The 12491-nt window shown below is 38.9% G+C and overlaps 1 protein-coding gene across 1 annotated transcript; it reads right to left on the bottom strand.

Moving 5' to 3' along the window:
- Positions 1-1525: 1525 nt before the first annotated feature.
- On the bottom strand, positions 1526-12202 carry sae1 (SUMO1 activating enzyme subunit 1). Its single transcript, XM_079824301.1, has 9 exons — positions 11957-12202; positions 11571-11682; positions 10888-11061; positions 8094-8239; positions 7910-8009; positions 7685-7790; positions 4520-4664; positions 3148-3217; positions 1526-1886 (listed from the first exon to the last, which is right to left on the bottom strand). The coding sequence occupies exons 1-9, from the start codon at positions 12055-12057 to the stop codon at positions 1794-1796; spliced, it is 1047 nt and encodes a 348-aa protein (XP_079680427.1). The 5' UTR covers positions 12058-12202; the 3' UTR covers positions 1526-1793.
- Positions 12203-12491: the final 289 nt, after the last annotated feature.

Below are 12491 nucleotides of genomic sequence, written 5' to 3' on the forward strand. Positions count from 1 at the left end.
CTACATAACCGTGGAGGCATCCTGTCTGTTGGAGGAGTTTTGCCTCTCAGTGAACGATAACAGCTGCTTTGTTGTTATTATTAGCAGTGCATTTAAAAATCTTTTCCATACCGATTTAAACCTGCAATGATAAGAATGTTCAAAAAGTTTTGCCTATTAGTGGTACCCGGTGTAAGCTGTTTGTTTCCACTGTCAATGCTTTCCCTGAATCTAGAAAAAATGTACAGTTACTAGACTTGCTTCCACTCCCACTAGCACCTGCTCAACCCGTCTGACCAGTCTCCCCATCTGATTCAGAATGACTCACTGATGCTGTTGTCATTAAAGCACACGTTTATTATCCATTTAACTCTTTCCCCACCACCATTGACGGAATTTTCAAGAAGGTTCTGTCTGTGTGTGTCCCGCGGTACTACAAACCACGCCCCTGCAAAGTTAGAGCAGCCCTCCCGCAAAGAAACGAGCATGGATGTCATTGACTAAAACAATCTTTTGAAGAAAATTATGTTATGTTTTATGTATGAAATGTTTGTAAGACTATCTTATATTGCTTTTGAATCTCGTGAAATATGAAATAGCAGCTAATAAAACCAAGGCCGTGACCATGTCTTGAACATGGATGGACTCTATCGTTCCCCATCCGGACGTAGTTTTTGACAAACAATAGATTTTCTCAGATTTTTGCTCAAAATGCTGCTTTTTAAAAAATGAAACTTACCCACTTTCAAATGTTGCATTTTTTTCGTTTAAAAGCAGAGGGTCTGTTATTTCTTTTGATATATTGCATGTTCAGATATTCATACAACAAAATATTCTGGGGGCCTTGAAAAAAAAAAGTGCTGGCTTTGGCTGGCAACTTTTTATAAAAATCGCTTGCGGGGAAAGAGTTTAAGGCCTGACGTCCTGATTTTGCATGTCTGCTCACAGTCACAACATCATAATACACCTCTGTTGTAAGGCAAACAAACAAGCGTGACACATTTAGCACTGTTTGTTCTATTACACAAGGCTGTGGAATCCCTAAGCAAATCAATAGTAGGCTATCTATCAATCGTACCTAAAGTTACATTACGTCGTTTTACGTAACTGGACTGGCAGGAATATTTCCTTCTACGAAAACATAAAAATCAAAACATATGAGCTCCTACTTGCCTCGGGGTTATAAACCCTGCAGTACCAGTCCAGTAAATGACATACCTGGGCTGAGCTAATAAAATAACTTCCCGCTATGAACGTCACCCAAAAAAAAAAAAAAACCCTACACCTGACAAGTTACGTCAAAATATGCCTCAGGCTTTCAATACAATGTCAGAATGATAACAAGTGTCAAAAAAAATATCACCTGGCCTCATTTCATTTCAGAGTGGGAATAAGATTTTTTGTTGTTTCATTTTCTGAAATGAATGGCTCAAGGGAGCATTTTCTGCATTCATTTGATTAATTTTTTTTGCATTCTAGCATAGAAAAGAGACCTTAGGCAATAGATTAGAGGACATTATTGAAATCGATGACTGGAGAAGCACAAAACAATCCAAACCACGTTTATTTCCATTGGCCTTTTATTAATACAAAACATAGAAATCAAATAACCCTGCTGAAAAACGTGTGTGCATGAATATTTAAGAGTGTGTGGACAAAATGTTCTTGTTGCTCTTGGCATCAGTCGACGTGTGGCATAATGCTACGCAAAGGTACCGTCCAAAAGACAGATTTTAATGCCTGCGGCCACTGGCAGAGGATAAAATCCATGGTGTTTGGAGCGCACACATCTCTCCGTGTTCTCTGGAGGCCACTTATTTGGATCCGAAGTAGTCGACCACCCCACTGCCCTTCAGGCCGTCGAAGAAGAAAAAGTTCCTGTGCGGAGCATCTCTCTGAGACAGCGCCTGGCAAACACATGGAAACACATTAGATGCTGCAGACCTAGAATTCTGTAATGAACTGCTTTGATCGAATGCGTCGGACACATTGTCTGTTGTGGCGACGGAGACTGATGGGCGAGGGGCAGCGAGGAACAGAGAGCCATATGCGAATTGCAGCCTGTTTCATCATGCAGGGAGATGGCGAGACAGCCTGGCTTCACTCCACCGCCATGTGGGTTCAAGGCCTGCCCAGCCACCGCCTCCGAGACCATGGCGCTCACTCCATCACCCCACACAGCCCTTATCCCCACCCTCGCAAAGACCCCACCGCATCCCGGTCTGGGCTATGACATCACCCTCTAAGAGAGATATTGACGTTTAGCGTTTACTGTATTCCGTTGTGTGTAACTGAAATGGTTTTTGTACTTTTACATGGCCTACGCAACAGGAGATCCTCTTTCTGTCCATAATCCAGGTGTAATTATCCACTCTAGACTGACTGATTACATCACTACGCTTTGGCTTATTTAATCTTGTTCGGTTTATGGAATCATATGAGAAGATTTCAGCCGCTCTCCGCTGGATTTCATCAGTGACCGGAATATTACCTCGTCATTTCTGGCATTTACACTGTCAACAGATAAAACTTTTGGATTTAGCCCAGATTCTGATGGAGAGGGCAGCTGCCATACGCTTCTCACTGTGCCTCATCAGAAAAGTCACTTTCGCAGCTAGTAAAAGCGGATGGTTTTGTGAAGAATCAGATTGAAAGGTAATATGGTTGAGGAAAAAGCACCGTATGTATAAATGGAACAATCAAGACTTTAGGCAAGCATGGGAGTCCTACCCAGATTGCTCAGGCCACTGCTCATTTTGGAAAGGAAGGTGAACTATTTGAGGAGATGGCATTCTGATAACAGTGCAACACAGGCCGCAGCGGTGGAGGAGCATAAGCTAACAAAAATACGGCAGGCTATGATCCTGAGACAGAAAAGACGTCAGGCGGACATTGAGGTTAGAACGGGTTGCAAGTGGTTAGCTGACAGAAAATGGAGGGAGGTGGAGGAGCGCCAGCATCATGTTGACATTGTCGGGTTTAAATCAACAAAACATTGAGGAAGGGGAGAGCCCGTTTTCTAACCTCAATGTCCGCCCTTAACTCAACCAAGTTGGAAGAAGGTGTCTTGAGAGAGAAAGAGGGGATAGCGATGTCAATGGCTCGCAGATGGTGCAGTGGGAGTAGGTACATATTTTGCATAGACATGTAAATGGATCAAAATCTCACCTTTACTATCTCTTGTCCAAGAACACCTCCGACTACAGCGCACACAGGGGCCATCTCAGAGAAACAGTAACTGTGAGAAGAAAAGCCGGGGGTTGTAGTTAACTTGAAGAGAACAGCACAAAGTACAATTCAGTTTTTATGCGTACGAACGCATATACTCCACTTGATAGTGTGCGTGAACACAGGTGCTCGATACATGCACACTAGAACGCTTAATCTTTGTCCAGTGTCTGTGTTATATCTCTCCATAAGTTATAATTGATAAAAAAATATCTTTGTTCTCATTAAACTAAAGTTGCGCGTTTCTCTTATCCACCCTACTCACACAACATGGGCGCTTTTGTTACTTTGTAGTTGTTCAGTCTAATCCGATTCTTTTTTGATTGTGAAACAACAGACTTGTACCTTGTGAACACTGTACCACCTGTCTGAGGACGTGCTCTGTCGAACATCATGGGTTATCTCGTAATTACGACATGGCGTGAATGCCATGGATATGTATATGTAGGTGTCACATTCTGCTCCAGACATGTCCACCATCTTGGAACGGTTAACTTTTCAGATGCTGTTGTCACTCACAGTAAAAACCAATGAGTTTTCCAAGATGGAACAACATTGCGCAGCCTCTGGTTGTAAAAACCGCCGGGATTTAAATTCCCAAAGAAATGGGGTAACCTTTCACAGGTAAGAATGTGTTAGTGTGTGTTTTATATGTATTAACTCAATATTACAGGCTGTAAAACTATACTAACTTTTATTAGTTTATCAATTATAATGTTTGATTAACTAAATTCTATGGAAACATTTGCTGAAGTCTATTGTAGATATAGATATTTGTACATGCGTATAACTATGGTTTCAAACGCAGCTTGCTCTTGTTCACCATTCCAATATGGTGGATTTCTTACATATAGCGGCCCATAGAAGAAACAGCTGCTAATGAGGCATCTATGTATATGTGTCTATGGTGAATGCAGCATGTATACATACCCTTGTGTACACCGAAGTATACTTTGGGCTAAACTGAGAGGATATCGGATTAGATGTCTTTTGATGCTACATTGCCTCTCCTTTTTTTAATGCCATGCCTGCCTCTGTGGCAATTTACATGGTGTTGTTTTGAACATTGTGTGTTTAAGAAGACGTGACTAGTTAAAAATAATTTGTCTTCTAAAAATGCCCACATTCGGTTCCATTTCGTTGCACTCTGTTTACTTAAGAACCTGGTCAAGGTCTGGTGAACCCGAAACCAGACTTAATTATCTTGGTCAACTAGTCGTTCACCAACTAGATTTTCACATCCTTGTTTGGTAAGAGAAAAAGTTGTTGAGGAAAATGAACGTAAACCCCAAGTTTCTGGGTCAGTAAGTACCTGACAAAGGTGTTGGGGAGCAGCTCCGAGCTCAGGCCCATGGTCTCAAGAACATCATCACGGATTTGCAAGAGCAGGTGAGAGTCTTCACCAAAGCTTTCTGGTTGAGGATCACGACCTTTATCTGTGCGAAACTTCAGAAGCACTGTTGGAGGAAGTAAGAGAAATTGAGTGGGGAAAGAGTGGGTTTTCCACATTAAAACAGGACATGAGTGGAAGAAAGATGCGTTTGAAGATTTGTGCAGCATGTGAAAAGGCATTCAGCCCCTTTAGGCTATTTTCCAAAGTATCACTTCCCCTTTTTGACTGCCCACCAACTACAACACAAAGAACCTCAGCCCACTGCATTTCCACCTGGCAGCGTAGCACACACACGTACATCAAAGAAACACGCACCCACTCATTCATGTTATCGCACTCTACATGGCACATAGATTCAATTTCAAGTTTCATAGCTGAATTTCTTTATAGAATTTTCTCCAGATTGTGAAAACAACATCTGAGAGTTTGGAAAAAAATCATTGATGTAATAGTCTCACCACTGGGGTGATAAAACCTCAAATAAATCAGTGAGTTAAGACAGAGGAAACGGCTCTTCCTCAAAAGCTGTTTGAACTGATGTGTGGTATTTTTGAGCACAGAAATGTATTTAAAGTCTTGCTTCGGTGCACAAATAGGAAGTGTTATTTTTTCCATAAATGTAATACTAGATGTTGAGGGAGGGGCAGAGGTGCAGTCAGAGTCTGTTATAATGATAGAGAGGTGCGGAGGTGGCATGTTTTGTTTTTGAGAGCCACTGCACATGACTGGCCATGGACAGCCTGTGATGGAAAATGAGCCAGTCTCGGTGAGGACACCAGGTGAGCACTAGAATAAAAAGAGAAATGTTGACTATAATTACACAGATCAACAGGCCCTCCCTCTGATAACGGTGTACAACAGACTGTCGGAAGAAACTGCAATGTGTTCAGTCGCCTAAACAAACGCAAACAAATTTAACCACTTAAGTCCTTGTTTGCACCTGGTATCCATCTCAGGTGATACAAGTGGTCAGCCAAATATAATATAATATAATATAATATAATATAATATAATATAATATAATATAATATAATATAATATAATATAATATAATTAATATAATATAATATAATATAATATAATATAATATAATATAATATAATATAATATAATATAATATAATATAATATAATATAATATAATAGGCGGGTACTCTGTTGAAGTTTAAAACTATTGGATCTGCCATAACCAATCGCTAACGTTTGGTCGTGATGTATGTCATCTCAAACTAGCGCACAACATCATCATCATCGTTCTCAGCCACTCCCTCTGTTCGCTGGAGCCAGGCTAGTGACACTGAACTAATGGCTGCTGAATTCAGCTTTGCCATCACAGGAATAAATTACATGTTAAAGGATTTTTATTTTATAATGTTTCCTGAGGTGTACTTATATTGTTAGTATGATTTTTACATCACAAAATGTCATAATTTAGAAATAAAACGCATTTTTTCTATCTTGATATTAGCCCTCTGGCTTGAATGCTCTGTTTCAAGGGGCGTGTCTGCTGGGAGACTTCAGTGAAAACGCCCACTGTTGTGATTGGCTGACATCTTTGCATTTGAAATGAGTATTAGATTATGTGGTTTAGCGAGCTCTGCAAGCACTGCCAGAGAGAGAGATGGACTGCATGTGGACCAGAGAGATGGAGAGCTGGAGAAAGATTGCTGAGAAAGTTATATTGTGCTGAGTTGTTGAGAGCGCGGGTTTATTTTGTTTGTATCTGAGAGTTCTGAAAAAACACGAGTCCCAGACACGCAACCCTGTCGCCTTCCTCCTTATTCTACGAACTTTGTAACATGTGGAACCCCTCTCGAATACGTTTACTACGTTTTTTTAACCATTACAGCAGTCGAAATGAACGAATCGTGAAAGTGTTGATTATAGCATTATTTTTAGATCTTTTCCCATCACATGAAAAGCTGCAGTGATGAGCATGGAGTACACAGGCAGTCTGTTGATCGCGTGAATGCAGTGATCTCGTCATTGCAGCGCGTTTTCTCTCACAAAATGCTTTCACCACAACTAACAGCAAACACGACATCGATATACAGTACAAGCTTCGTTGTGCAGCATAACAGCATCATTCGTTATAACGGCGGTTTGGACAAGTGTACAGATACACTCGCAACGTGTGATTCACAGATCCGAACATTATAAAGAGAGTGTTCTTTGATCGCTCTCTGTAGTTTAGCACACTTTAAATAACAGATTTGTTTCATGCTACTAACAGAAACGATGCGAAGTTGATCGTTTAGTAACTGGCTTGATTCACTGATGAATAAACAGCATTAAACATCTGTGTGAACGTGAATGATTAGCTACACATCAGAAATCACTGATCACAGATCAGGCATTAATGAACACTGTTACTCACTGTTTGTGGCGGTGCTGTCGAATCCATATGGTAAATGTCTGTTTGTAAAGCCTGTGCTGACATTGCGACTGATAAACTCAATCCATTTTTTTCCAAATTCTCTGGGCTTGCAAAGCAGAGGAAGGGGAGGTAACCTTTCCCTGTATGACGGCATACAGGGAAGATTCCAGATCGGCTCGTCTGAGCTTTCATTCTCTCAAAGGCAGAGCAGGACACCCAGAACTCGGTTTACACCTATCAAAATTTCTAGCCACTTGGGGACCATATACAGGCTAGGGGAACTAATATTAATGTTAAAAAACCTAATAAAATGAAAATTTCATGCCATGGCACCTTTAAAATATATTCAAATATAAAACAGTTATTTTTAAATTATAATATTTCACAATATTACTGTAATTTTGATCAAATAAATGCAGCCTTGGTGAGCATGAGAAACTTCTTTTAAAAATTAAAAAATCTTACTGGCCCCAAACCTTTGATCAGTAAGTAACGTATATTTATGGGTTTTTCCAAATCGTTTCTATCCAACAGTTGTCAACAGACAGACATAACCGACAGAGTATAACACTCATTGTTTTGAGTCTGGAATGTAGTACGGACAATAAACCTGAAGATCAATAAATTGCACAATTTAGGAAGGAAATGTTTCAATCTTTTATCAGATTAATTGAATTTGAATTATATTTAAATAATCCAAAGGTGTACCTTGCAGAAGAAAGTAGTCTACAGGAACACGCTTTAGATTGCTTTTATCTTTCTCACTAGTCCAGTCAACCTCCAGGGCTTCTTTGAGAGAGCAGAAACTGGCAGTCTACATAAAGAGAGATGGAGGGGAGAAGTTAAAGCATTAACTTAACTTTGAAAGGTCATAGACGTGAGTGAAAACTGAAAAATATAGTTTATAGACATCAAATCTACCAACAAACCCACCTTTTTCACCATTGTAGTCACATTGGGGTCGACTTTTGGTTTCTTTGCCTCAGGACCGTCATTGGCCTCATTAGACCTTTTCACGACTTTGGGCTTTTCTCTGGCAATTTTGAATAGGAACATAAGTTATTTCACATGAAAATCAAACACAAACACCTTTTTCCATCTATGTTTCCTGACTTACTCAACATAGTGATGCTCCTGGCCAAGGTCGGAGAACATGTATCCATGGTAGCCAAACACGTCTCCACAGAAGACCTTAATGTTCCTGGAGGCACACAGCTGGTCCACTCGCACCATGAGGTCTTTGGAGCACCTGGTCAGACAAATCTGAACAAAACCACATGCATTAATATGTGACTGTTTTCAAAACAGGGACCTTGATGGATCCTTAAAAGGCATCTTGCAACCAGAAACCTGGAGGAACAAAGCTTTGGCAATGACAGGCAACTGACCAGAACATTAGTACTCTTATCCAAGGTCCCACACCTCTCACACCCCCTATTTTGGGTTCGAGATAAGAATGGGGTGGCATATTAATACCCATCTGAGATACCAATGGCACGTGCCATTATGCGTTAACTGGGTGTATCTTGAAGGACAGCTGAATTATCATTTTATCTGCTGACATGGGTTTGTTTACCTTCCTTGTCAGAACAACATCTGTGACTTCATAACTTAAAGTACACCTGAAATGAGCTGATTATCTAAGGAGGCCTTTTAAAAAGATGTTCAAAGGTTACACAATCCACACCTGGATATCAACAACACTTCTCAGAAATACTGTTGCAATGAAGTAGTGCCCTTAGGAGTAGCACCTTCACTACTGTTCAAGTTCATCTGGGACATTATGAAACATGTGGCGAGACATTGTCTTTTGACACATTCTTCCTGTGAGCATTATGTGCCTCCAGGCAGCCAGACGAGTCCAAAGAACACATCTTTATCAAGCAGTGACCCCTAGAGGATGCAAAGAAGAAACTAATCATGCTACAGCGGAATATCAATCAGAGCTACCAGCATATGTCTCCGCTAAATAGATGTCACTTGTCATTACATGAGGTCAATGCTGGGAAGTCTTTAATTCAGCTTAGCTGTTTTTGTGAACAGCTTCACATGGAAACCTAGCCTACTATTTGCAAAATAATAATAAAAAAACACTATAAAGTATCATAAAAGCCGTCTATATGACTATATTCTAATTCTTATGAATCAACATGATAGCTTGTGAGGAACAGACTGAAAATTAAGTTTTATGGACTTCTATGCACTTTTGCATTATTTCTGAAGCTAGAAATGTCCTGTGACTATAAATGTAATTATGGAAAAGAATGAACAGTACATTATTTTCTCCTTGTGTGTTCTACAGGAAAAAAAGTAAGCCATGCAGGTTTGGAACGACATGATGACATTATTATCTTCTACTTTTCCTCATCAGGTCACTGATGTTATGTATCAAAGCCCATTTACACTACATAGAAAAATAAATACTGATTTTATAAATCATAATTATGAGATTAATTTTTTTTTAATATATGGTATACTAAGATATAATTGAGATAAATCAAAATTAAGATACTTACATGTCCTAATTTAACTAATGCCTAATCCTGGCTTAATCTAAGCCCTGTCTGTAAAAACCAGGCCAAAAAGTCTAAATGATGGCATGTTAATTCATAATTATAAGATAAGCCAAATTTATGACATACTAAGTCATAATTATGAGGTAAACATTTGAAATTATGACAAGTAATAATTTAAAGACTTATAACTGACAAGAAATTGACTGTCAGATTTGACATATCATAATTTCAAGTTTTATCTCCTCATTGTGACTTTTTATGTCATTAATATAGATTTCCCAAAGAATGATATGTTTACTTAAGTAGCAGAAATGGGCTTCCATACATTTTTATCGCTTATTTATGATTCTAAAAATAACATTATTTTACCTCAACACCTGCACTAGCAATGACCTCTACTTGTTGCACAAAACATTCTAGTACTTGTTGTCTCAAATGATCATTTCATGTATGTACAGGTCCTGATGATGAATGTGTATTGTTGGCTTCCTCTTTACTAAACATGTAATTTCTTAGAAAATTGCATGTAAAAAAACACCACACATAGACAAGAGAAGACAAAGACATACACACGCAATGTTTTTTGTGCAATTCTCGACTAAATATCAAGAGAAGCAGATGAAAGAGAATTGATGATGTTAAAAACCCCCTCCTCTTTCTGTGTCCCACCATCTCTTCCCCCTCCTCCTGAACTCTCACTAGCACTCCCAGAGGGAGAGTTCAGACAGCTCCCAGACAGAGAGAAGATGAAAGACTGACTGTCTGTGCTTTGAACAAGGTATGCATGCTGACTGCATCTTCCACAGCCATCAACAGATTCCTTATTTAAAGAAAATATGGCCTGGAACATATCATATGCTTGGAAAAGAGCACACGCCTGGAAAAGACCAAACTCAAAGTCTCAGATAAAAGTATGTGCCAAGATCTGATGTTGGTTGTTCATAGATGGGTTCATTCTGAGGTTAAGGGAAAAACAAGGCAAAAAAGTAGCTATAACCACCCTAAATAAAAATGATCAGTTGTGTATAGTGACATCTAGTGGACACGAAAGGCAAAAAGTAAAACAATCTATCATTAATTAACCTCAATCAAGTCAAAAAGACAGTTCCTGTCCATCAACCTTTCCATTGAATTATTATATTTATTATGGGATTTTTGTACAAAAGGATATGTATTGTTATTGTAATATGTGCAGTAAAGTTGCATAACAAATTTGGTCCAATGCTGTTGGTCCTATTCTATTTACAATACTCTTTTGTCTCTAAAATATTTGTGTGTCATTTTTTAACCTGATGACCAATAATCAAATAATAGTATAGAATACAATAAAAGATTGTCTGTCTTTTGTATGCAATAGGTTTGTCAAATCTGCAGACTTTTTATTCTGGCACTCACCGCATCAAACTGGAAGAAAAAGTCATCCGGCTTGCTTTCCACGGGATCGGTGTCTGCCTTCACTTCCACCATTGGGTTGAGGAACTGAGCTCTCTCCAGAGAAGCCTGAGCCTGGTTCTGACCATCTGCATCCACAGGAATCAAGAACTGAGCACGTCTGGACTCCTCTGTCACCTGATTGATGGAAGTATCATAGAAAATACCACATAGTTATGTAGCTGTTATAGGTATAGTTCACTCAAACATGAAAATGCTGTCATCATTTGTTGAACACAAAAGAAGATATTTTGACTAATAGTAAATAGTAAGCAACTAGACAGTTGATGGTAGCCATTGGCTTCCATAGTATTTTTTTCCTACTATCGAAGTCAATGGATGCCGTCAACTGTTTGATTGACAATATTCTTCAAAATATCTTCTTTTGTGTTCAACAGAAAAAAAGAAACTTCAGGTTTGGAACAACTTGAGGCTGAGTAAGCGATGACAACATTTTAATTTGTAGGTGAACCTTCCCTTTAAGGTGCTGTTATGAGCCTCACCATTCAATTTTATAGCATGTCTTTTCCATACAATAAAAATGTATGCCTTACATCTCCTTTTCCCTTTCACAGAAAAAAGTCAGATTTGGAAGAGTATGTGCACAAATGATGATAACAATCCCTTTAAGTCAGTCTAATTGATACCTGCTCATGGTCCAGGAGAGTCAGTCCTTTGACTCCAGCCAAAATAAGGTTCTTTGCTACTTCTGCTCCAAGACCCCGGAGACCAACAAGAAGTACACGTGATCCCCTAAGTCTGAAAATGAAAAATGTTTTTACACATCATATATTATGTTGCATGATATTGTATGTTACATGGCATGATACTTATGCACACCTAGTCCAAAAATGAGTTCGTGGGGTGGCCCTAATACACAATTTTTATCGAATGTGAAAGATACACAAATAATTCATATGAAATCATGTTTAAGATTTCTGCTAGAGAATTATTCTTAAACAGTCGAAATAAATGGCTTAAAATAACATGAATACATTTGTTCCTTATGTACGTTCTCCACTTGTCCACAAACCTCTTTTGAGCATCCAGACCCCAGAGGCGAATCTGACGATCATACTGTGCAGCCTCCTCCTCGCTGATAATATTGTCTTCTTTTTCGATGGTATCAATCATTTCAAAATATTTCCGTTTTTAATAATAACTTGAAAGGAATTGGCTGAGAGGTTAGCTTAACTATTCTACACTCTGTTTTTCCACTGCCCATTCAATGGGACAGAAGTGCCGCTTAGTGCTACTCGTAAAGGCGCTCAATGATGACGTGTGAGTTGGGTAAAAGCGCCAGATTCAGAGCACAACAATGGACATGGATGCATCTCTCTCTAAAGCTTTGAAATCAATCACATCATGAAGTGGATATATGTTTGAATTAAAAATTCAAATTAAATGATTGTGCACTGTGTATATCCCCATAGAAATGGGAAAGAATATGGTTTCCTCCCTTATAAGCCAATATTATTTGTTTTCTCCAAATATCAAGAATGTTGTCCTTTGCCATTCTGTTATAATCTACTTACATATAAATAGAACATAAGTCTCTTTATAACATG

This window comes from Gobio gobio (assembly GCF_949357685.1).
Source record: "Gobio gobio genome assembly, chromosome: 8".
Taxonomy (NCBI): Eukaryota; Metazoa; Chordata; class Actinopteri; order Cypriniformes; family Gobionidae; genus Gobio; species Gobio gobio.